The following is a 27,104-nucleotide window of genomic DNA, read 5'->3' as shown; positions in this document are numbered from 1 at the left end:
GGGTGATAAATGATGGCAAAAAAAATATTTTCATCAACTTTGTTCTAATCCAAAAAAAATTATGTAAGTACACCACAATCAGTCATAAATGACATTAATGACAGCGTCCCACTGATAATGATAATTGGAAAGTTCAGTGCCATAATAAAAAATGTGAATATTCTCTGGGATGACAATTTATTAGCATAAGCACTAGTCCCACTCCTACTCATGCATAAGATCATTATCTTCATTACTGTCTTGCGCACTGCTTCATGAGCCTGAGCCTGTGTCCTTTGCTGTTTCACATATACTGTGTTAAAGCCTTGGGAAGTGTAAGTTTCAACATACAAAGAAAAAAAAAAGGTGTTGCACGAGGCGTCGTGGATTGGTCTACCAAACACCTTCACGATGAAAAGAGAACTAGCGTCATTATTCTGAAGCAACCACGGCATTAAAAAAGGAAAAGGAGAAGAGAAAACTTTCCATCAGAGGTACCTCATGATATATGCATGACAGAAGGTATCTGGGGAGAAAGCAGCAGAAACTCCTGGAACTTCTGGGTTGCATCTTCAACTTTTCATCACTATCTGTCTTTGTGCCGTGTGACAGAATTTTGGAGAACCCCCTTTTAGTGGTTTCCTCACATCAAATCTCTTTACGATGTGTCTAAGAAATGACACAGATGTGGTGCAGCGGGCCAGAACTACAACTAAGAGCCAGGACATAAAAAAAAACCAAAAAAAGAGAGAATAAAACACACTGCTGCCCTGTAAATGACCTGAAAATATCCCAACAACCAGAATGACTCCTAAAGATATCAGAGCTGTCTTCACCCAGCTCTTCAATTTGAATTAAGGCAGATGGGTAAAGCCACACTGAACAAATGTTAAAAAATAGCAAAGCAAATTTTTAAATAACTGTACAAAAAGGGTTTTTTTTTAAGTGTCTTATTTGATTATCAATAAGCTGAAAGTTTCATGGATCGCTCAAAAGAGCAGGGCAGATTTTAGATTTTAAATACGGCTTCTTTTTTGTGACAAGTGGGACATCAAGTAAAACTGACAGGAGGGGAAGGCGGCAAAGACGAGACGAATTATGAACCGGGTAAGAGTGGAAGTGGAATGTGCATCCAGCAGAGCACAGCACAGCAGGGTGCGGCAGAGAACTGCAGGGACATACTGGAAATGCTCACTGTCAACAGCAGAGCAGCACTAAGAATGTTGTTGTATAAACATGACCCATACAGCTGCTGGACAATAAATGACATCACAGAAGAAATTCAACTATCTGTAAGAGCTGTAAGGGATGGGTGCATATATTCTGCTTTAATTGTTTGATGCATGGCTTTATTTTAATTGCGAGAGACAGAAAAAAACACATTAAATAAAAATCATAAATTGATTTGAAGTATTTCATCTCCAAACAAAACATGACTTAGTACCTGGGGTCCGTTCTTCGTACCTCGCTAAGTAAGTTAGCTGGATTTGATTGTTGACGATTTCGCGTGATCTTGGATCGTTCGGTTCTCCGAAGCTCATCCGGGACTTGCTGTCATAGCAACAGATCCGTAGCGTAAACCTGCTTGGGAGCAGGTTTACTTTATGTAAACAGGATTAGATCGCGCCACTCAGGTATGTCCGCTTCATTTATACTGAAAAGCAACAGCGATATTTCTCCACTGTTTTTCCATAAATAAATATTATCAATGTAACTAAAGATAATGCAGTATTTGATTCTTTTATTGATTTCATACAGATACATACAGGTCATTTCCTAAAAAAGGAAATGTACTAGTAATCATTCTATTTCATGTATTTGATTATTTCAGATGTAATTCATATTTTAGAGTAGTAATAGTAAATTACTTCGTGTAATCAAGATGAGAGACCACGGCTATAAAAGAGATAAATAATTAAAAAGATTATATATGTATATATATATATATATATATATATATATATATATATATATATATATATATATATATATATATATATATATATCTCCAACTTACTGTGCATGCTTCAGTCACCCCTTGCATGGGAACAGGTAAAAGTGATGGAGTGTTATGTGAAACTACACACAAAAAAACCCACAATGTCAATAAATGTCACAGTACAAAAAGCATTTTAATTAAGGCAACAACCAAATATTTTACATTGTACAAATAGCACCAGTTATGAAGGTGCTGCTACTGCACCCCGGCTGCTGGTCTAAGGAAGAGCTGCCCCCAGGGATGCCCTCAACAATGGGTCTGGTGGCATTCAACCCTAGGGCCAGCTCCTCTGCCGGGTGTGACGAGGGGGTGCAGGACCACCACCTGTCTTTATTTGCTCTGCCCTTTTCTTGGTTGCTGTTATAAACAAACAAACAGATTATTTCAGGGTATTTGTATTTCTATTTTATTCTATTGTATATATTATTCTATTCTATTTTATTCTATTGTATATAGTATTTTATTTTATTTTATTGTATTTTACTGCATTCCAGTGTTTTCTAATTTCTGCTACATAACTTTGCACTTTTGCTGTAACAAAACAAATTTCCCACCTGTGGGACTAATAAAGGCCATCTTATCTTATCTTATCTTTTCAAGAGACTAAAAGCAATATAAGTGATAAATATTACCATTCTGTAGAATATTCTTATATTTCACTTTTACTTGTTCCCATGTTCTAGTGGGTCCTGTTGTGGCTCTAATGTGAAAGAGGATATGATGTAATATAATATAATAAATTACTTATGAGTTTAATTTGTCAGCAACTTTCTGCCAGCCCTCTCTTCTTGCTTTTGCAGCCTTTGCAGTGTTCCCCTGCGTTTTAATTAAACTCTGAAACTCCTGAAATCCCTCAATCAAGAGTTCTTGCTCTGCTGCCGAAAAATACTGAGCGCGCTCCTTCGACATTTTCGCCGACCAATCACAGGGTTGCCGATCAATGTTTCTACTATCAATGTGTAGCCCCTTTTAAGCCACCCAGTGATCTCACATTACTTCATCCAGCTGTACTAATCGTCAACAACAGGTGTGTTCGGAGAACCGGAATAGCGAGCTCAAAGTTGGCGCGATGATTTGATCTTGGATGTAGTAAGCGAGGTACGAAGAACGGACCCCAGGTGGACAATCCCTTGTTGGCAAGCACAGCAGAGTGATATGCTGTGAGCGCACACAAACATAATTGGACATGTACATATATGGAAACAATAGCTAACAAACTGAGTTACTAGCACACACACACAATCCTGCTCCCAGTCCTGTCCTTGGATGGTAGACATGGGAGTTTGACAAAACCACTCAATTAAGGAGAAGTACTGGCTTCCTCTGGAGGAAGCAGAGAGAAGGATATTGGAGAGGACAAGTGAGCCAAGAGGAGGAGAGGAAGGAAAATGTAATGTGGAGAGGATGTTGCTGGGGATGAAAGGAAAGGACCAGCAACGTATTTGGAAAAGCAAGGTTCTTATTACCCTCATACTTTCATTTATTTGGAGGCAATTGTACTTCCAAACATAGTTCTCTGTGTTAGGATGCCTGGGTCGTTGGCCCAGAGGTTTTGAGTTCATTATATTATTTATCATTTCTAGTCTTTGGTTTCTTTGTTAGAGTTCTGTCTTATGGTTTATGTCTCTGTGTTCTCTAGTTGCTGTCTCCCTGTGTTCAGTCAGAGTCTGTGTGTGTAGTTCAGTCTGTGTTATGTTTCCTGTTTTACTTTGGAGGTGCGTGTCTTATGTTAATGGCCGTTTCTCAATTCTCAAGTACGCGAATACGTACTCGCGTTCTCGGCGAGTACGTACTGGCCGAGAACGCACGGGAGTACGTACCCGCCGAGAACGCGAGCACGGACTCGCGATTTGTACAATTGGAACACCTGCGTACGTGATGATGTCACAGGTCCGGAGTTTTTACTGCCGTCCCCTCTTAATTTAACTGTGAGTAACATGTTATGAAGCTTAACTTTAATCACAGCCAAACCGGTTTACTCAGGAACAAATAAAACACTGAAATAAACCAAACATTAACATTTAGAAGTGATCTAAGTGACTTATATATCATTTTTAACCTCAGTAGTGAAACCTCTATTAATAAAAATAGTGTACATGTACATACGTGTACATACCTTAATAAAAACAAGCAGGTGAGATGTTAGAACGCTTTTATTTCTATTTTAGTGGACACTCAATACTATAGACAGCTGCTGGGGTTTCTTTAACCTGAGTAGTGAGAAGACCGCGAGCGGTCGATGTGCCGGGGTTGAAAACGCTGTTGAGTTTCGGACAAAATGCATTCTGGGATATTTAGCTGTACCAAGTCACCACCGATGCATGCTCGATAAAACGGGCGGAGCGAGAGCACATCCGGGACTTTTTCGCGTTCTCGGCTTGATGCGTACTTCGAATTGGAACAGTACTAGTGATGGTAAATTTGATTCTTTTTACTGAATCGAGTTTTAATGAGTCACTCACCAAAGTGAATCGGGTTTTTTCCCTGAGTCATTTGAGTCACTGAGTCAGTTGACCAGAGTGTGCAAAAATGTACATTTTCACTCAAACTTAATTTGTTTCTCTTTTAATGTAAATCCTACTGCTAAGATGAGTGATTCTTAAAGAAAACAACTATTTTATATAGCAAAAAAAAGCAAAAGAATTTCTAAAGGAATATTTCTTTTGTTTATTTTTATTTTATTAGTATTTTCCTTACATGTGTCAAATATATATTTTCTCATCTAAATGTCCACTGAGCTGTGAGCCAGGGGGCGGTAGTTATAAAGCCTTAACATTGGCTGCCAACAGTCGAAGAAGAAGAAGAAGTAGCTGCGAGCCAGGAGGGAGGGGGGGTTTGAGTGAGTGAGTGAGTGAGTGAGTGATTCGTTCAACTGTAAATGACAAGTCTATGATTCAGCACAGGAGGGAGGGGTTAGCGAGTCATGAGTGATTCGCTCTGTCATAGGACTGAATGATTCAGCACAGGAGGGAGGGGTGACGACTCATGAGTGATTCGTGTCGCTCTGTTTTGATTCAGCACAGGAGGGAGGGGGTTCTCCAAGTCATGAGTGATTTGTGCTCCTGCTCTATGATTCAGCACAGGAGGGAGGGGCATAGCATAGTCATGAGTGATTCGCGCGCTGCTATGATTCAGCACAGGAGGAGGGGGTTAGTGAGTCCTGAAGTGATTTGCTTACGCAAAATACGATTCAGCGTGGACTAGGAATGGAGGGGTGAGTAGCTCAAATGTGCTGTTAGCATGTTAGCAGAGCGTTGCTACTGCCCACATACTGTAAACCGAGGAGCTATTGTCTTGATGTGAGCTTCTACTCAGGGTTTTTTCCAGTTCAGAGCAGAAATGTTTTTGTTATGATACTGGATGTTGTGTTTTTTTAGGTCACAATTTGAATTATAAGCTAGATATATTTCTACTAGTGAAATTAGTTTGCTAACAGCAACAGGGATGAGTCAGTGAGTCAGTTGCGCTTGTGAATCATGATTCACGAGTCAGTAAAGTGATTCTCAGATGTATTGAACGATTCGTTCATGATTAAAGCGCATCACTAAACAGTACTTGGTCTCCGACTGATGATGTATAACGAAATGTACACGAGCAAATTGCACTTTATAAAAATGCACGCATATTGAGAAACGCCCAATGTGTCTGGTTTTGCTTCCCCTGTTTCGTTAGGCCTGATTTGCCCCAGCTGTGTTTCCCTCCTGTTGCCCATTCCCTGATTCCTGAATGTGTGGTTTCAGTCAGACCCGCCCTTCCCTGTCACATGTCAAAACCAGCCTGCTATGTCCATCTTTTATTCTGCCTGTGGATCAGACCAGCTTAATGTGTGTGATAACTGCTTAAGACTTAAATGTAGAAACTGGAGCATTACTGACTTGTTTAAAGTCCTCATAAAGCAACAGTATCTATACCAACAGTGCTGTCTTCACCTCCTACAGCTGATACATTAATCTACAGAGCAGTGCTGCAGATAGTCACACACAGCCCCACCAGCAGCTTAAGTAGTTGACACTGACAACTCTGAGCAACACTTTATGTCACAGAGGAGGCAATTAACCAATAAGCTTATAAAGAGATGAATATAATAATGAGCAAAACTGATTCCAGCTTATTGGTGTGCAACAGTCCCAGTTTCTTATGTGGAAAATTAATTGCCTGCCCCCGTGACATAAAGAGCTGTCTGTGTCAACTCACTGTTAACTATCGTGAGGGGAGGGGCTTTGTGTCTGTGACTGCACCACTTCTGCGTGAATTTGTGTGTCAACTGTAAATGACAAGTAAATGGCAACCATAGCGCAGGCACATAGAAAAACACCCTACATTTTTCTCCTTACTTTCCTTCAAACATGCCAAACATATCACCAGATTCACAACACCATTTGTTCCTGTATGATTTATTTTTGACAGGCTCTGTCATAGGACTGAATGGAAACACCCTCAAGAAATAAAACAGACAGTATTTTTGAAAAAGTGTCTGAGCCGTTTCGTGTTTTTGTTTGAAGACACAAAGGAAGTGCGTTACTGCCATCTCTCCAAGGGACTGTATTTGTGCTTGGCCACCTGTTCTAAGTCTTTGGGCACAATGTTTATTTCAGGCATACCATATTGTGTTATGTCCTTTAGCATCACGAGACAAAGCGATGCAAATGTTAACTGAAAACTTAACACATTTTAAGGAACTTCAGACTCATTGAAGAGCTTCATTTGCATATAAAACAGGTCAAAATAGGAATACATAAACAAAAAGTGTGGACCAGTATCAAGACATATATACATAAATAAGATAGGAAAAACATAAATGGACTCTGCCCACATACACTTTTAAAATTATTACTGTTCTTTTGGCTTGTGCTCATACATTCTCTTCTGCTTGTCCTTATCGGAGCCACGGATGGGGTGGGGTATGCAGGAGCCTATCCCAGCTGCCACAGGGCGAGAGGCAGATTCCCACTCACACATGTGAGGAGAAAAAAACCCAAACTTGTACACAATTTATTTAGGTCAGGACCTGTAATGTGTATATATAGTCAAGATTTACCTGGGATGTTGCAGGTGGGGGAACTCTAAATCTGGGTGTAGCAGTGCAGCATAGTGAAAGAACACAATAATATGCTGAGCTGTGCTGCTACGTGCACTGGTCTTTGTGGGGTTACCCATCTGAATTCGGGAAAATATAATCAGATGTTATTTGAGCTATACGTGTACCTGCTATAAAGCTATTAATAAAAAGGTAGCTATAAATTAGTGTCTGCTACACTTGATGTAACCTAGTAAAGGTACCTTAGAATAAATGAGGACATTACATGCAAGATTCAAATTGACACTTTATAAAAATGTCACTTGCTCAGCAGTACTTACCTTTGAAAATAATCTCTCATCTTCATCTTGTTTCCTCTTTCTTGCATCTTTCTCCATCTATCAGTGTCGCGTACTAACCTTTTTTTCCCCTCTCCCAGTGAAACACAATAACCGTACATTTAGCTCACAGACACATTTCGTGTCAAGCTGTACATTTGACAGTTTGTGTTTGCTGATATCTCTCTGTAAAGTTTCATTTGCAATTACGTGCCACTTAAAATGTTACACGCTGAAATACCATGACCAAAACCTTTATCTACATCTTCACCATGAAAGTGTCACATGGATGAGAGGGAAAAAGAATTTTAAACAAAGTAAGTAGACCATAGAATGTCAGTATTTTATTCTTACTGAGCAACTATCTACCCACACACACACACATTAATTTAATAGTACATGCATTTACCTGCCTATCAGATTTAATGACTACTTAACTGAAGGTGCCAGGATGCTGTTCCAGATGGTTCTGGTCCACTTTAATCCGTTTATACAGCACAATTTACATACATATTAAGTATGTGTCTGATATGTCTGTTATGTTGTGTATATTAACATACACAATCATTCTTATAAGTGAACATGAGTTAGATAGGTCAGGTTGCAGCAATTCATCATTTCCATGGTAATATTTTACGTCTCAATTTTTCAAAAAGTATAAGGCTAAGGGCTCAGAGGACAATATAATAACTGCAGCTAATATATTGTTAAATGGCCTCTTTGTGGTGTTTTCACATTTACGACAGGTGTCAAAAATAGAAGACATAGATGGGTAAAATAAATTTCTTAAATCTACATTAAATATCTGCACAGTTTTACAAAAAGATAAATTTACTGTATTGTACTTTGTGGAAACTATGTTAGGGTTACTTCACTGATATTCAGTTAGACAAGTGCTCTCAAGTCAAATGCCATCCCTTCTCAAGTCCTTGATGAGAGAGCCTTTGTATGCAAACAGCCATTTAAATGTGAGTGCACTGCAGTACTTTAGCTAATGTAGTTTAAGTGCTGAACATTAGCTAATAATGAATTAGCCAACCCTGCACTGTATTCTTGGGTCCAACACGAGCCAATAGGTGGGAGCTGACAAGGGCTTGGTGAGGTTCAATGGTACTTTTTTAAACCACAGTTAGAGGACAGTTTATGAATGTTGGTGTGATGGCTGCATGCAACCACACAACTGAAATAATATTCATGTTTACCTTTCTGTCTTATTTTTACATTGTTCAGTGAATATAAGTTAATTTGGAGTTATTTTGTAATACATGACAGCAGTAAGATGTAATCCAAATGATGGCACAGAATCTGTTTTGTATTGTTTGTTATGGTAATATGGGTATATGCTTTGTTAATTATTTGCTGTTCTTTTTGAGTCCAATCCTTCCTGGTTTGGGTGAAAGAGGAGGCTGAGGGTGGAGTTGGTTTAAATGCAGAGGCCAATAAAATGGACTTAACCATCTGTTGTGACCACACAGGGGAGAATGGGGTTCTTCTTGTATTATAATCTCTGTGGTTTTAGTGTATACAATGGGTCATTCGATGGCTATATAACTGGAGCTGTCTCTCATTTGGGCAGGAAAGTTTGCTGAGTTATGGTTAAGTGGTTTTTGAGTCGAATGTTCTTAACCTGACCTTTAGTTTATGGCCACACTTGGTTGGTAAAATGGTTTGTTTTTGTCATTTAGAAGTTTTGTAATAATTTTTATCATTTTTGGGGTATAATAAAACCCATTTTTTGAAGATTACACCTGTGCCTGTATGCTGTTGGCTGCTTGGTCCCTGATAGCTTGGCTAACAGAATCAACATCCAAACTGCTCACTTGGGGACCTGATTTAATTGCAGGTAATTGTGTAACACACAGAAACACAAGCAAGGTTCTTGTAGTCAAAAACAATGCTGATCCACAGGGTAGAGGATTAAACTGAACTGAGAAGGATTAAATGAGACAAGCAATCCTGACTTATTTGTCATTTTCTTTATGTTAATGTGAATGCTTGAATGTCAACGTGCTATATAAAGTAGAAAAGTGCTTCAGTTAAACTTTTTTTTTTAACATTTGACACATTTATGCTCTACAAGTCAGATGGGATTGTAAATGCAAGTAGGCGATGGCATCAGCCCCATTTCCATTTCCAAATGCCAAATGCTCAAGAGAGAAACTCTAATTAATCTCCCACACCTTTACCACTGTGCCTTTTCAGATCATTTTCTTTTGAAATGGAAAGTAAGACTCAGTGGGATAATGCAGATCAAAACATGTTGCCATTAAGGCCATTTAGAGCATGCCTTTGAAACAAATGCACAGTTTCCCCAGGGGTCAACGCGATGTTGCATGCAGGTTATGAATATACAGCCGAAAACATAACTTAACGCACTGATCCAGAACAACAAAGGATACTTTTCTAATACAAATTCAAATTTATCTCAGGATTATCATGCTGATGCTTGAATATAAAAAAAAAAACAAAAACAGGAAACTTCAAAGTGTAGCCTATCAACTCGAGCAGTGAAAGGAGATACATCAAATGCCCTTTTAGGAGATATCAAAATGTTGAGTTCCTGCATAACTTGCATGATAATGCTGCAAACTACAGATAAATAAGCTCCTCAATATTAAGTCCATGTTAGGAGCTGCTGTCGTATCCAAAACATTGGCTTTTTCTCTAGTTTGTTCATTTCCAGTAATTTGTACCAAGAGTACAAGAAACATAAAAACAACTCATTTTATCAACTAATATTATCACTTTTATCTTTCCTTTTAAATCCAGAACAGTTTGTTTTCACAACAAAGCGTGCTTTATTTGCTGCTCTGTCTTTTTTAAAACCATTTAATTAGAGAAGTCCATAAATAAATACACATTTGGCTCGCAACTGCAGCATTCACTTACAGAATGAACAACAAATCAAAGAACCATCAATCAAAGACCATCTTGCTATATTATGACACAAAACTATTTTCTTCATAACAGAAAATTACACAAGTCTTGGTATGTTTAATATTAATTTAGCTAAACAACATTTATTATCAGTACCATTGCCTATATTTAGCATCTTGCAGCCTTCGAGTTTACTGCCGCAAAGACCATCTAACACAACACAACACAATTTTTGTTACCAAAACGTTTTTGTGTACATAAATATATAAAGGTTAGGGTTATTTAATAAATTTGAGCTTAAAGTGCAGATTTGGAAATATATTGTGTTAACCACAAAAGAATTACAGAAATTTTTATACACATTTTCAGAGACTGAACCGTAAATACACAGTAATGAATAAAAATCTTTATTGTCAGGAATGAGTACAAGCTCACTTATACTGCATAGATTTTAAAATTCTTTTGTTCACTTTTAAAATTCTGAATAATTTAGCGCCCAGCTATCTTTCTGATCTACTCCACTTATACAATCCCAACAGAGCACTTAGATCGTCCAATCACAGGCTCCTAGCACAACCTAGGTCTCGAATGAAGTCGAGAGGTGACCGGGCCTTTGCATCCGTGGCACCAAGACTCTGGAATAACCAACCTGTTCATATTCATACTGCCGAGTCTATCCAGTCTTTTAAATCACGTCTTAAAACTTATCTTTTTACTTTGGCTTTTGATTCTAACTAGTTGGCTGTTCTAACTTGTTGTGTTGTTACCTATTGTTTGTTGTCTTGTTTTATTGTTTGTTTTAATTGTCTCATGCTTTTACTGACTGTGAAGCACTATGGTCAACACTGTTGTTTTAATATGTGCTATATAAATACATTTTGATTTGATTTGAGTTGATTTGTATAAGTCACAGTGACAAAGAGCAGCTATGTAACTTTAGTACTGAGGCTGCTATACATTTGTATGCACTATGGATCATTGCATACCACTGTTGTAATAACCAAGAAAGGCCTCCATTGATTTTAAATGTCAGTGGCACATATCTAAGCTTCCCACACTGCAGAGCACTAAGGTTTTCTACATATTTTATCTTTTGTTTATTGCAGTATAAATTTTAGTTAATCGGCTTCCACACTGCAAAACTGTGGGTGTGCATGGGGCTGTTAAGTAAATGCATGGGTTTTATTTCTTCCACCCATACACACTTTATGCTGCTAGTTGGCACTCACAATAAGCAATATAACAAATTCACAAAAATGTTCTGCGGTTGTATTTTTCAAATTTCACATTTCACATTCATCTAACATGTAAAACAGCTGTAACATTTCATAAAGTCCTTCCAACCAAATCAAAATTATTCGGAATTGTTGCCACTGATTACTTGTAGTTATTTTAAAAATAGTGTCAAGCACAGATTTACAGACTAGGCATCTTCCGTACATCTTGTGGGAGTGCTTCAGCACGACAAGCTTTTATTCTGGGTAAAAAATGCAACCTTTTTTAGATTATCCTTCAGCTTGTGGGAGTAAGGACACTTCCTTCTTTTTCTCCAGCTCCAAAAGCTCTGAACGTACCTCACTCTTAACTTAACCCATGTCCCAGCTCCATTATCACCAAGTTGCTGTGATATTAGGCCAACTAGGCACACTCCTGTATCACTGCAGTCTGAAAAGAAATTGTAAGAGTGAGATAAACTTACCCACAAGGTTAAACTAGAAATTACATAACTGCCCTCTAAAATAATGTTCTGTTTTTTAAAGTAAAATAATAAATAAAAATACCAAACCACTGAATAGGTTTGCTACTGACTCAAGACAAATACAAATAAAGAACAGTGTAAGCAAAATAACTCATTAGTCCCAGAAAACTCTATACACATAAGGACCGGGCAGGCTTAAAAGACGCTTGGAGTATTAGCTTTTTTAATTAACTGGAAACCAAGTAGTTATAAATTAAGTAGTTATAAATCCATATAATTGCACACGAAGGTCCAAGTTATGAGTCACAAAAAGCACGAACAGCTCAATTTAATTCTAGCGTAATTAAAAATAATATTCAATTAACCTGCCTAAACTGCCAATTAAATCACCCACCCCAAACCACTGCACTCTGAGGCCTAAAGAGACACGTAATGTTTAATTAGGGACAAAACATGCACAATGATGAGAGCTGAAACTGGAAATAAAAACATATTGAAAAGATCGTCAAACATGGGGGCTAGTTTTCTCACAACAAACACAGATCTTGCAACACTGGCTGATGTGACACCTGCAGTTAAAAGGAAGAAAAAGAAGAAAACTGTACTCGTTTTCGTGCTCGTTATCAAAGCAGACACACTAGGTTTAGCATAATGAAAAGGCTTGCATGCTCTGCGTGTCATGAATAAATGAGCAATAGACATTCCACTTACTGCTGATGACATATAGGCCACTTGCAAAAAGTATCTGTCAATGAGTCAGTTTTTTGCTGATTTGGAAAAATTTGGAAGTAAACAATGAGCGCGCTCATCCAGGACTATACTTACCGCAGGCCTCTAATCTGCTTTAAAGCCATGTGGATTTACAGCTGCAGAGACAGCTCAAACCCACATGTTTCAGCTTTAATTCACTCTGACTGATGGAAAGATTTAAATGTATTTAACCTGCTTCCATGGTTCAGCTAAGCACAGCTCATGCACTTTATTCATTTGTCCACTTCATGTCAAGACTACTTGCAAAGTTTTTAAATGTAAATCCAAAGTCCTGCTTTGTTCTTTCATATTTTGTCAAAAAAGCTGACTTGCATGAAATTGTAAGAAGGAAAAAAAATGTGTTTGCTTTTTAACCAGATGCACCGATTTGGTCATTAATCAAGATGGCTCACAAACCACTCAGAGATGAAAGTTTCATTACAGTGACAAAGCCTGGGTGAACTTTAGATACAATCATCCAGTAAAGTGGGAAAGACACATGCATGGTACTGCTATATACCACATACCATATGGACGACTGGTAATTACTTCAACCATACCCTTTGAGTCAGTCCTGTCTTTTAATAGTACATCTACTGCAGCTATGTAGCACTATGACATTTTGAGGTCCTCAGAGTGTAATAACAATACTCTTCCACTCCACTTCCACTGCCTTCACCCATAGACAGCCAGAGGCAGTGAGAAATTGCTGAGTAGTTTAAATATGCACTTAGAGACAGCCTGGCCTGTACAACAATAGTCTATGTAAAGATGGAAATGGAGTGGAATTGCTTTTAGAGAGAAGCACTGCTTTAGTATTCAGCTGCCCCACCACCCAACACCCCCCCAAAAAAGAATCTGAATTTCCTAGTTGAGATAGTCACAAAACATGTTGCAACCACATAATAAAGAGCTCAGTATGTCCTGGTATGTTTTCTGAGGATGAAGCAGCAAACATCAAACTACAAGCATCTGGTTGGGGATTTCTGTTAGTGGCTCAGACAGCCCACTGAACTGGACTGGCGTGGACTGTGAGCTCGAGATGACAGCGTAAACACTCTGTTCATCTGCCATGCCAAAAGACATCGCACCGTCTCTGCAGGCCATCGTTCAGATCCTTCTGACCAAGATGAAAGCATCCGGAACTTGTGAAGCGTCGGAGCTGTTCCAAAGGGCTTCGTGAAACTTTACACAGTTGGCAAAACAGCAACCGAAACCCCGTCTCTTTTTCTCTCACCTCTGCACAGTCCCAGGCCAAAACGGGGACAAGACGATAATGACCCAACTGGCAGCCGGTCAGCTCTCCCACTGTAGCGTGATGGGTGAAAATGAAATTGATTTGAAAATCCTACCCCAGCCCAGGCTGGAACAGAAGGGATTATTGTGCTGATTGTACTAATACTCCATCCCTCCCCTCCCCCTCCTTCCTATACTAATTCTACCCATCATACTCCTTTTTTCATGTCTCTTTTTGTGACTCTTCCTTGGTCAGTGCTCTTCAGTCATCAGTCTTTCCAGGCCATTTCCAGGGCTTTCCTTTAAGATCCTTGTGAAGAAACTCATATATGAGTTTCATCTCATCTGACTTCATGTTCCCTCTGTGAATCAGGTTAAGACTACACAGCTGGACGATTTAATGTTGGCAGGGAGAGGAGAAAAGGACAGGGGGTGGGTGGTGAAGAGCAAAGAGGGACTGAGAGAGATGCCTAGGGAGGTTCTAAACTCTAAAGAGTGAGAGAGCGCAAGAGAGAGTGAGAATGAGAGAGAGAGAAAGAAAGCAGCTCACCAATGTAATAAGCTGCAGAGAGAAAAGTAAAGCCCCCTGGGGACTGGATATCCCAAATGATGTTCCATTGCTGCCCCTCTGACAGGAAATCCAGAAATTGATCTGTTTTTGCTCAATTTTCCTCCCACCACTGTCTAGACTACATACTGCGCTATATAAGTTTCCGCTTATGAAAGCATTTGTCAAAGTTTTGACATTGTATCTCCATTGTAATTTACTGTGACAGAAATTTTGATGATAGGTCAGTTTTGTGGAGCTGTGGTGGAACTTGATGCTATGCACGGGACCATTAAATAGTCATCACTGTAGCATCAGCTTTCACCACCAGTCCATGCTTGAAAATTAATTTAATGCAGCTCTGACAGCTCTAATGTACCTTTGTCTTTCTCTCCCTCTCTACCAGCCAATTACCTGTCTCTCCACGACATGGAAGTAGGCACATGACAAGCACAGATCAGAACTGGAAATAACAAATAACACCAGAGGGACAAAGCACCCGCTCCTGGTTATTAAAGCGGTACACTGGACACCAGGACTCTAAGGCCAGGAAGACCAATCTTGGCAACTCCTGGATCGACTACAAGAAAGCCTGCAACGCAATGCCCCATTAATGATTACTGGAGTGCGTGGCTTTGTACAAGCTAATAGTGCGTTAATAGCGTTCACTAGGAACTCAGTAGAACTATATAAGACAACACTGGAGGGCCAAGTCCAAGGCAGAGCCATTGCAGGGGGGGCACAGTATGAATAAAAAAATTTAAAAAAAGAATGCTTGGACACTCCCCAAAAGTTGATTTGTTGATCTGTTCATCTGGACATTTTCAGTGGGAGAAATGTTTTGTCACTCATCCAAGTGACTTCTTCAGTCTCAGCTGACTGCAGGTTTCCCCAATCTTATAAATGCTTGGACACTGCTAGCATAATGGACAGGTTTTTGACGGGGCTCCCACACAAACGCAAAGCAGAGGATGAGGCGTCGCCAAATGTATTTCCAAACCATATTTCTTGTTAAACAAAGGGGGGCCTACCAAAAAAAAGTTTGGGAACCACTGTCCAAACTGAAGGTGTGAAGTTGCCAGAAAAGCTGAAGAGCAGATATATAGGACAGCCACAGGTACCTGGGTGTCCCACAGGACAACAGGAACCATGGTAAAGATGCACAAAGATCAGACATAGTCAAATATCTCAACCAGGTTTGTCAGGTGCTGAGAAACCAGCTAAATGCTAGGAATGAAATCAAAGCCATCAATACATAATCCCTACAGATAACCAACTGCTATAATAAGCTGGCCACAGGAGGAGATAGATGCCACTAATTTAATGACATAAAAACTGAGCTCTTGAGGCTCTATGAGCACGAGAAAGAGAAAGGGCAAGAACCAGACTGTCAGAGCCACAGCCGAAGATATAACAGAGCATTCACGAATACATCAGGAAGACTGCACCCAAGATGAGCTGCTCCACAAATGCCTCAGGCAGCTGAAGACAGAGAGTGAAGAGGAACATGAGGAGGAACTATCGTGGACAACCAAATCCCTGCTATCGATAGACAGAGCAAGTGGAACACATCAAGAAATACTATCAGCAGCCAGAAAAGGCCAGCCTAGCACACAGGCTCTGTTGATGATGAAGGACACAAGACCAGGCCCTAAGCACCAGATCCATAGAGACAGGAGTCTAGCACAACCAAGCGGACACAGGTTACAGACTATGCAAAGGTCTAGGATGTAAGATCCAAGCTGCATGTTACATAGAGTGCCACAACTAAGGGTCCAGGAAAGTGTACAGGAACATCTGTACCACATACTGACTATAAGTCCCCAAGTCCCGATAGGTGGTTGAGAACAACAGGGCTAAGGTCCTGTGGGACTCTGAGTTCCAGACAGATGAGCAGCTCCTAGCCAACATGCAAGACATAGAGGTGGTGGAAAAGACACAGAAGACTGCAGTTGTGATGGATGTGGCAATCCCAGCAGACTGCAACATCAGGAAGACAAAAACAGAGACATATCAGGGGCTGAAGGAGCAACTGGAGAAGACATGGAAGGTAAAGTTCAAACTGCTCCCAGTGGTAATATGAGCACAAGGAGCTGGAACCCCAAAACTGGAAGAGTAGCGCCATCAGATTCCAGGCAAAACATCAGAGGTCTCTGTCGAGAAAAATGCAGCTTCTAAATGAAGGTGATTAATATTAAGGGGGAAAAAAATGAAAAACCTACATGAGATATAAAAAAATAGGAAATCAGGGACACTTTTTTAACACCACTGTATACAGAGAGGAGAGCTGCATATTTAAATATATAAAAAAATGGAATAAACAATGTGCAGTCAATGTGGCTAACAGTGGAAGTTTCATGCAAATGCAAAAAATTAGTAATAATATTAAATAGAAATTAAAATAAAAAAACCTGCATTCACTATTTTCCAGAACTGTGAATCTGTTAGACTAACGTCATGTTGTAGTTGTGTCACAGCCCGATTTGACCAACTCTGACTAAAATTAAAGGCAAATTTCTGGAAAAAAAGATCCTTTGAGGCAAAAGCACAAATACAGAACCATCATCCCTGGAAGTAACAAGCAAACACAATGAATTGTTAACGTGCAGATTACTGACCCAGAGGAGCGCAATCACAGACACTGTGCTATCAGTGGTTTAATAAGCAATCGTCAATTATAAGAGCTTTGCCTGAGACTGAAACCTCTTCCTTAAGGCTGCTGCATAGAGAAGGACAAAAAAATAAATTAAAAAGTAAACTATTGTGACACAGGGAACCGGTTCAAGAAATGTGGAGAAACTTGACTTTTTCCTCTCCTCAGATTTATTTATTGTGCCCTGCTGAGGATGAGAACAGTTTGATTTCACTTGTTGGCATCATCCTTGTAAAAACAGGCTAAGTCACCATGGAAGCAAGCTTTGAAATATGGGCTGCTTTTCAGCGACCTAAATCTTATAGGTTTGCAACATCACTGCTGGGATACAGCCCTGGATTTAATATGGTAGGACTTATGTTCATGTTTTCCAGAGGCAAATGTCACTTCAAGCACTTACAAATTTAAATAAAAAGACCTCCTTTAGAGCAAGAAGACAGCTTAGGGACAGATATAAGACTCAAAGAGTTTGTAATCTTTGAACTGCACACAGCAGCACAAGATCATTAAGATAGCAGCAAACTTAAGATGGAATATTCTTGCTTCTGAGATAACCAAAGAAACCATGTTACCAAACCTCAGTATAACAGATTTTAAGTCTACTGAACATCAGATGATCTCTGATTTACTTCACACTACAACCAGTGGTGTAAACATATTCATCTGAGCCAATGATAGCCTTCAAATATAGACTTAAATGTGGTTAAGAGTATAGATTATTCCTTTTATATAGTGCTGGAAAACAGACTGATGAAGTTTCTGCCTTGTGATATAGAAGCCATGCAAGTAAAAATCAATGTAGATTCTCTGCTGTTCTCTACAGGCAACACAAGTTGTTAGAGATATGTGTCGATATCTAGCCTACGTTCACTTTTGATGCAGGAAGAATGAGATTCTGTGAGCAAAGCACTGTGTCAGGCTCAGGCTAGAGTATATGTGCTTGTCACAACATGTATTTGTTGGTTGGTAGGGTCAGGGTTATCTAATCATAACCCTAGCTTACATATAACTTACTATTCAAATCTTGTATTAATAAATCAGTCAGCTATAATTCTACTGTGTGTCCATTGTGATTTCCAGTGCAGTTTCTTGCTTTATGACTGTGGTATTGATAAAAATATAGAGCAGAGAGCTGATGCAATCCTTTATATTATTCTCATGACATCGATGAATCTGCAGCCTCGCGGAGCTTAAATAAACACTCATGATGCAGGGTTTCACTGTGACTCACAACGGTGCTACAAATCTGAAAGTTTTGCGCATGAGGAGAAAGAGTTTAGTTTGCTTATTTATTCAGCATGACACACTTCTGCCCCTGGTAAAAATAAATTCCCTTTCTCATTTCAGTAGCGAGGCCCTGCTGCTGTGTGCTCTGTCACAGCGGCTGTTTGGCCACATACTGTTTCTCTACTCCTGCATCGCTCCTCTCATGCTATGAGTGTCACGACTGCAGCCACAGGCTCAGCTAAAGGAGCGCAGGCCTTATTACGCCCCCGGGTCAACAATAACCCCTCAGCCTTCACAAAAACCCCCCTTAGGTAATCAGCAACACTGTGTAACACGACAAATTACAAGCCGACGGCCTCCCACGCCTGCTAAAACTTTGTACGTTTTAGCCTTAGTGGTCCCGCAACTACCTCCCACCAAACCCCCTCCATCCTATTTGTCAGGTGGAAACTGGGTGTGAAAAATGGTTGTGTTTTTCAGCAGAGCCACAGGGCTCTGAGCCAGAGCTTATCGCTGCCTACCTTACGATAAATAAGACTGATCATCAGTCCCAACAAGATGCATCGCAAACATCAAATTAATTATGACACTCACTGAGCGATTACCACAGATTATTCAAACATCGTTTGGCAGATATAAAGGTGAATTAGTGGACTAGGGATAGAGTTTTCCCGGAAAGTGGAATCTAATTTGGCAGGTGAGAGCAGAGCGTGCCACATTACCTCACCTTTAAAGAATAGAGAGTGACTGGGGTGGGGTAAATGGCTGAATACTGCAACGAGGCAGTCAACTGGATGTGGAAAGTGAAACAAATAGCTGTGACCCCCGTTGAGTTCAACAGTAACTGAGTCAGACGACTAATTTGATCAGCAGATACCTGAATTGATGGCACCTGTGCACCAGAAGGAATCAATTAAAGGGATTTATTCTTGTGTGTGTGTGTGTGTGTGTGTGTGTGTGTGTGTGTGTGTGTGTGTGTGTATACAGCTTTTGTGTGTATGCAAGATCAGGGCACATGTGAGGAAATGTGTGTGCCTGCATTTTTTTTTCTCTTATATGGGGCTGGGGAAGCGGTGTCCATGCCTGCAGGCTTTGTTGACCGGCTTTGCTAAAAGTCCAGCATATAACCGCATTTTATTCTCACAGCCTAGAGGCACTGTAAACCTACACAGGCTGTCATGTTTTTTATTATTTGATAAGCATTTTGAACTTGCATGTAATGAACACATGAAATATAAAGAAAATTGCCATTGCCACAGTCACTATGTGGTAAATACAGCACTGGGTGAAAAGAGAGGTAAACTAATTCATTCGGAGCACATTTAAAGGCTTAGGGGGAGTGGGTGAGAGGGGCTGCTGAGGAAAAGCCCTGTGTACACAACATATAAATAAACAAATAAATAAACAAAACAATCCAAATCCTCTTTCTGCATTTATAGCCTGTCAAAAACACATGGCTGTCATCACGTGTTCACCCAGCTCTGCCCAGCAGTATCACAATGAGACAGTTGTCAGCTTACATTGTTTACGAAGTGATTACATGGGATGTCTTAACCTATGTGGTAAATAAATAAATAAAAATTAAAAAAGCTAAAATCCGCGTAAAGATCCAGAGAGAATCTTTAAATATGCGGGGCCACAAACAAATACGCAAACGCAAAAAACCCTCAAACGAGCTCTCAGCTGCACTGCTGCTACTTCACCTTCTTGCCCCCCTGCAGACTGCTGGCAGTTAATCTTTTCCTAACATCTCATGGAGGATTCGTCACACGTCGCCTTTTGCAACATGTTATTCCTGTCTGCAATCAGTAATCAGTCTTTGTCGATAACCCCCCACACACACACACACACACACACACACACCGTCATGATTGCTACGGTCACGGTGACGCACTTCGCCTTTTATCAAGAGCATCTTGATCTTAAGTTCTATAAAGCGGCGTGACCACCGCCGCAGCGTCCTGTGTCACAAAGATTCTCACAAAGATTGTGACACAAAAGTTAGAAACGGAGAACATGCAATCGCTCAACATTTCACTTCTCTGTACTGAACAAACGAGAAAAAAAAGTTCGTAAAGAAACGTCAACAACAAAAATAAATGAATGCATAAAACAAGCTGCGATCTTTCGCTCGGAGGAAGCTGCTGCTGCTGCTGTTCAGCATCCAGAGAGAGGCGGGGGTGTGGGGAAGCAGGAGAGGAAAGTTGGAAGCAGAGTCTTACCTTATAATCGCCGTGTCGCCCTGTCGGATAGTGATGTTGTCGGTGGCCCTCTGCATATCCACACTCCGGACGGGGAATCCTGTGGGGATAAGACAAAGCAGTCTGAAAAACGAAGCCTGTAACTGCCTCCAGCACGACTTGCGTCCGACTTGCATTTTTGAAAGCACAGGAGCGCGCGCGCGTTTCTGCAGTTATAAATCCAAGGGTGAAAAAGGGGATAGGGGGAAACAGTCGTAGTTGTCCACACTTCTGGTAAACGCGGGGATGTGTTTAAGTCCAAAGCAGTTCGAAATGAATGGGTGATACGAGGTTCTGATAATACTTTTTTTGGAGGGGGGGAGGGGGGACGAAAATCCTCCTTCTGTACTCCAGTGACGCACAAAGCTCTCCGCGTAAAGACACGGCACAGCGACGATGGAGAGAGGCAAGCTTCTGTTTAGAGTCTGGGAAAATCACCCCCCCACCACCACCTACCCCCCTCTCTCTCTCTCTCTCCCTCTCTCTCAGATTATCCAGCCGTCTGACTCTGATGCACCCCTTATTGGTTGTCAGGACAACAGCACCACCTGAGGTCCCTTTCGGTGAGACACAACCGAACGAGGACCGAGGAACACGGTGGGATAAGCTTATTTTTGTTTTTATTTTTTTTTTTAAAGAATAAGACAAAAAAAAATATTCAACAGAAGAAAAGAATCGAGTTGTGTATCTGAATATCCAGGGTGGAGGCTATTACGCGTCTTGAATATCAGAACAGGTTTTGGACACAAACAGAGAAAAAAATTATAATAAAAACAACCCAAACTTCCAGTTTTAAATAGGTCTAGAAAACTTTCCTTCCTTGAGGTGAAGCCATGCAGAAAGACACTTTCCCTCTGAGGATCACTCCAATACCATTACTCTTCAAACGAGCTCATTTATCTCCAGCAGGTATCCACTCATTTACACCATTAGCTCCCATAGCATTTCCATGCCTAGCAGATCTGCAGTGGACCATGAGATCTCGAGTGGATACTTTTTGTGCCTAATTATGATTTAGGTGGGGAGCCTGTTGTTTGCATTATACAATTCCATTTAACATCTTCCATTAAATGTTAGACATGAAATTAAACCAAAGGACATTTTTGGAAGCATTTTCTATATATAATAGAAAAATTTAAACATTTTTATCCTTATTTTCACTGTTTTGAGGATGACACTGAGCTGTGAATAGCTTAACCAGACATAATCACCTCTTGTCAAGACTAGCATTGACTGTTGTGATGCCTTAGCTTGATGAGTAATTACATCCACTTCCTGCATTAGCAAGGACACAAGTTTTTGAGGTGCGCGCCTCGCAATTATGCAGACACGTGAATGCAGCATGAGCTTCTAATTTCACCACTTGCCAATCAAGCGCTGGCTTAATAGGCCCTGATCTAATGCTCACTTGACGATATGCTTAATGAAGTGCAGTGTAACAATTTAGGCAGTGCATTTAGCATTTTATTTGATTCTGAAAATACATTAATACTAATGTGAATCATTGTCATTCGCTGCATAGTGCACTCCCATTTTTTATTTTTTTGGTTTGTCTCTGGGGGTATGCAGTTAATAATTCAGAATCACACTTTAATTCTTTAATTGTAGTGCTCTAAACTAGTCACACTGATACAAGCACAGCACTTGCTGAGGTCATGACCTGAACGTAGAATAATTACATATGTTCTTAACATTGCAATTACTCCGGCTAGCTTAAAAACACAATCAGACACAATCAGTCGCCTGTTTTATGGCAGCCTCTCGAAGCATCTTTACCCTACCTTTTTTTTATGCAGACTTTTTAAGTGCATTAGAAAAATTGAAGTGCACATGAGAGTAGAACTGATAAGGACCAATGGGGTAATTTATGTCAGTAAATGTATGGAGGTGCTTATGTTAGTGCATTAGTTAAGAAGTGTTAAACTGTTTACAACGACGGACGCTTGAAAAGCTGCTCCCTACTTAGTGCTTAATAAATAGTGCGTGTTACAGTTTTCCTCATCTTCTAGAGTTTTAAGCTATCTTGGCAATTTCACAGTTTATGAAAGAGCATATGCATTAAGACCATTTTAAAAGGTTTACTGGGTTCGCAAGAGAAGAGGGTCTCTGTGAAACACAGATTTATATAGGGATGACTCCTACATGCCTTTTTGCTTTATTTATAGTTATAAATTCTCAAAAGTACGCTGGTGATCCAAGAGACTTTATATGTGTAATAAGTTGAATTCTCGCTTTTATGGCAGAGAGATGGCAGAGTGGAGGCCAACAAAACAGCTGCTTTAACCGGGTCTTATCAGAAGGCCACTGATGCCTGGAGGCCTTCCCTGTACTAAAGGGCTCACAAACACTCACACAGAGACAAACTGAATGCAGGGAAACACAGCAGTTATTATTGTGTTGGTGCTACGCTGGTGTTGGGGTTTGAATAGCAGACGTGGTCATGCATTCTCCTTTTGTGCATGCAAAATAAACTATACATAACATATTGTACGTTGATCCCGTCAGTTTGCAGACAGCTGGCAGCCAACAGGACACAGCAGAAGAGGCAAAAGTCCTTTTTATTTGCTAGTTCATGCTGGCATACATTCTACACAGTTGGGGTCAGAAGTTTACATAAACCATTCATGGATGAATGTCATTATAATTTTGGGCTTTTCATGATTTCTTTCAACTGTTCTTTTCCAGAGTGGGATGATTGTACATTATACATACTGCATACAGTTTTCTCTAATCCATACAAGTTCAAAAGTATACATACAGGTTCAAATATTGACATATACCTTCACTAATATTTGGCACTATATTTAAATGTGCCTTAGAAAATTGGACCTCGACCAGACACTTTTGTTAGCCAAGCTTCTAGCAGAATCCTGGCTGGATATTTGACTCTTCTTGGCAGAACTGGTAAAGGTAATTCAAATTAGTTGGTTTCTGGCACATAGACGGCTATTAAACATAGTCCACAAATTTTCAATAAGGTTAAAGTCGGGGCTTTGGGAAGTTCAATCCAGAAGATTAATGGGCCATTTCTAAACATGTGCTGAAAAAGTTGAATGTAAGTACAAGTTATTCAGATGTGTCACCACTTTGTCAAAATCTGGAAGAAAACCCAAACTGTCACCTTCAGATGAGAGGAAATTGGTTAGGACGTTTAAGAACAACCCAGAATCCTCCAGCATTCAAGACTGCCATGAACTGGGAGCTGCTTGAACACCGCTGTCACTGTCCACAGTGAAGTGAGGTTTACATCACCAGGGACCGTGAGGGTACCAAGAAAATAGCCACTGCTCCAAAATCAGCTCTTTTAAGCTAGTCCACATGGAAGAGTCAAATGCTTTCTGGAGAAAAGTCAGATGAGAAAAGTTTGAGTCCTTGGTGGTCGACACAACTGAGTGTTTCAACAGGACAAATGATCACAAACACAAATCTAAACTGGTTTTGGAATCAATAAAGCAGGCTAACATTCAGCTTCTGGAAGACTACAACCCTACTGAAGCGTGGTGAACGCTATCTGCCAAGGAGAATGCTCAAATATCCAGCCACAATTATTCCAGGAGCTTGTTAGTGGCTACCAAACCATCTGCTCGAGGTCCAACACTGCTAAGGGCGTCCTTTGATTGTGACCCTGTAGTGTGTGTCCTGCCAGGTCTCCTGCTTTAGGTGCTACCCTATTTGTACAGCTGACCTTACTCAGACCTATATCTCTATATCAATTCTGTATCTATTTTATATCTCTATAGGGGAGATGTCTTAATATTTAGAATACATTGTCCCTTCCAATAAAAGCATGAAAGAAGCAGGAGATTTACTAAGAAAAACCCCCCACTATGCACAACAACAATGCCTCGCACACAGATGAGTCTTTCTTCAACAATAGGTCTTTTTCCCTCCCAAAATATGAATATGAATTATGAGTTCATACAACCACAGAATGTTTTGTGGTAAACTTAATTAAGCCTGCAACACACAAACACACACATACAGTGTTTTGATATCAACAAAAAAGCTGCACATCCTCTCATGTTTTCCTCTGGCTGTGTGTATGGAAGCAGCCTGATAGGAATGGAGGAGAGAGAAAGAAAAAGGAGGAAATTTTTTCACAAAAATGTTTGAAAAACAATATAGCTGGAAGCCAGTTTTGGATTCTTTTTTTAACTTTAGATGTGCTGTTGCCTGGGTTTGTTTTCAGTCAGGCTCAATAACATAGTTGAGGCGCGCGTGAATGTGCAGAAAGCTTTGGACACGAACAGAAATCTTTTTCTTAAAGTTAACGAATTTATCTTTGAAAGTGAGCAGGTAAGAAACAAAACAGTAGCCGATATCAGGGAAACTTATCACACACTGGCTCTCAAATCTGGAACCCAAAAACACCATATACCCAAGAACCTGGATGAGTTATATTTTTGTAGATTTTGAATTATCTATGCTTTGATTTTCTTTTTTGCTCTTTTATTTTTTAGTTAAATTTACTTCCATCATAAATGTATGCACAAAGGTGCTAAAATTTACATCAAAATTTACCAGACTGCTCAAATGAACCCACACCGATGCTTTATATAAAACAGGAATTTGACACAGGGGGATGAAACTGTGTTTTCTGCAAATGAATATATAACAATTTCTATCATCTTAAAACACTGCGCTCCTACAACACGGCACCCAAGAGAAGTATTCAGTACAATGGAAGTGCTAATGCGTGGTACAGTGAGGGGAAATACATAGTAATTGGTATTTTCTGTGATAAGCGGCAGAGCCTGTGCCAGATAAATGATCAAACAATGGCAGCATAAGGGGAATTAACTTCTTTGAGGGGAAAGCAACATACAGTATGATCTATTATTCAACTCTGTATTTCAGCTTAAAAAAGTGGCAGCAAGAAAACATTCTAGGAAGTGATGCTATTGAAATATAACAGAGACTAATATAATGTAAGTACAAATCATGGGTCTACTTAATCATAATCATACTGAAACCCAGAAAATGTTTGTAAGCAACACATCACCTCGCATTTGTATTTATTTTAACACAAGGTCTGCATCACAGGGCAGGCACTGTGGAATGATTTTCATAATGCACATTATGAAGTGCTTTAAGCACTCCTCTCCATTTCATTGAGTCATAATGATTCAGTCAGAGCGACCCGGCTCTGATCAAAAGAACTGAAAACAGAAGGGATAAACAGATAGTACACTGTAGATGTATAACTCTGATTTAAGAACAGAAAAACAGCTTTTGATACTGAGTTTGTTTGTGTTTGTATGTGTCGCTTTTATGACAGCCGATTCAACGTTTCCAAGAAAAAAACTGAACTTAAGTCAGTGAGTAGTTTGCTGCATTCTATTCAGTTTTTAAAAAAAATTTTTTATTGGAAAAGCAAAACTTAGACTAGACATCCTGAGTTTGAATCCACCGTCTGGTCTGGTTCTTTCTGTAGGGTGTTTTTACGTTCTCTATGTGTAGGTAGTGAGGTTAGGTTAACTGGTGATTCTAAACTGTCCGTAGGCGTGAAAGTGAGTGTGTACCCACCCTTTTGCCCTATGCTAGTTGGGCTAGACTCTAACTCTAACCCCCCTGTGACCCTGAACTGAAGACTGAGCAAAAGACAATGGATGGATGGATGGATACACCAGTCACAGTTAAACTTTCACAGGAGTAAAATGTCATAACAGAAACAAATAATTACACCAAAATAAGATCAATACTGTACACTTACTAGAAAGGACAAGCTAGAATCATTTTTTCTTGCTCAAATGCATTGCTAATAATTTAAAAGTAATGATTCCATACGTGAGTTAAAATGAATTTTGCCATCAGCTTCACTTGAGCAACAGGAAACACATCCTGCATATTTACCTTCACTATTAAATGTTTCATTTTGCCACACAAACTCAGTCCTGAGCAGTTAAGATTCAACAAAGTGTTGTACTACAGGTGGAGTTGTGCCTTTTGTTCTTGTTCTTAAAACCATTCTATAACATTACGTGGGGTTCATCATGATTACTACTCTTGCTTCTTCTGACATTCCATTCTCACAGGGCGTTGTGTCAGGTAATAGAAGAGGCTATGTTTCGAAGCCTTGTATGGAACAGGAATACAGTAAGAGAACCTTTCTTCAGTATCCACGTGAGTATTTAAAAACCCGCAGAGATGTCCTTTTAAATGAAGCAACTGTGAAACAGTTCAGTGGTTCTGGAGGAATTTTGTCAAGCTAGTGAAAAGAACTTTGATATTAAAATGAGTAGTGTTGTAACAGGCTTGGAGGGTTTTTTTTTTTCTTTTCTTTTTTAAGTATGGGAATGTTAACAATATAGAGAAGGTTTTAGAGTAAAGACACTGTCAAGTTGCATTAGGGGAAGTCTGTGCTTTTGAAGCATGACCTATATTAAAAACTACAAGCCAGAACACTTCAGCCTCAGCTCCTTTGACTATTCTTTTTTTTAGTCTACATTTCACATCACCCACCATTCAGAAGGTGTATTGCTGAAACACTGCTGTACCCAGATAATACTATAGATGAAATCTAAGAATAAGAGGTATAAACC

At 39.7% G+C, this 27,104-nt stretch overlaps 1 protein-coding gene across 3 annotated transcripts in view; it reads right to left on the bottom strand.

The window, feature by feature from the left end:
• LOC116328960 (limbic system associated membrane protein) overlaps positions 1-27,104 on the bottom strand; it is a 1,233,629-nt gene that overhangs the window by 196,583 nt on the left and 1,009,942 nt on the right. For 2 of the 3 annotated variants that reach the window (XM_039622696.1, XM_039622695.1), the window contains exon 2: positions 20,545-20,623. In XM_039622696.1, the coding sequence (XP_039478630.1) occupies positions 20,545-20,623 (79 nt within the window). Of the gene's footprint in view, positions 1-20,544; positions 20,995-27,104 lie in introns of those variants that run through there. The other variant, XM_031750856.2, reaches the window with a different exon arrangement.

The sequence above is a fragment of the Oreochromis aureus genome, linkage group 14 (genome assembly GCF_013358895.1).
Source record: "Oreochromis aureus strain Israel breed Guangdong linkage group 14, ZZ_aureus, whole genome shotgun sequence".
In the NCBI taxonomy this organism is placed as follows: Eukaryota; Metazoa; Chordata; class Actinopteri; order Cichliformes; family Cichlidae; genus Oreochromis; species Oreochromis aureus.
The sequence above is the reverse complement of the archived record's forward strand: the minus strand, read 5'-3'. Positions and strand labels throughout refer to the sequence as shown.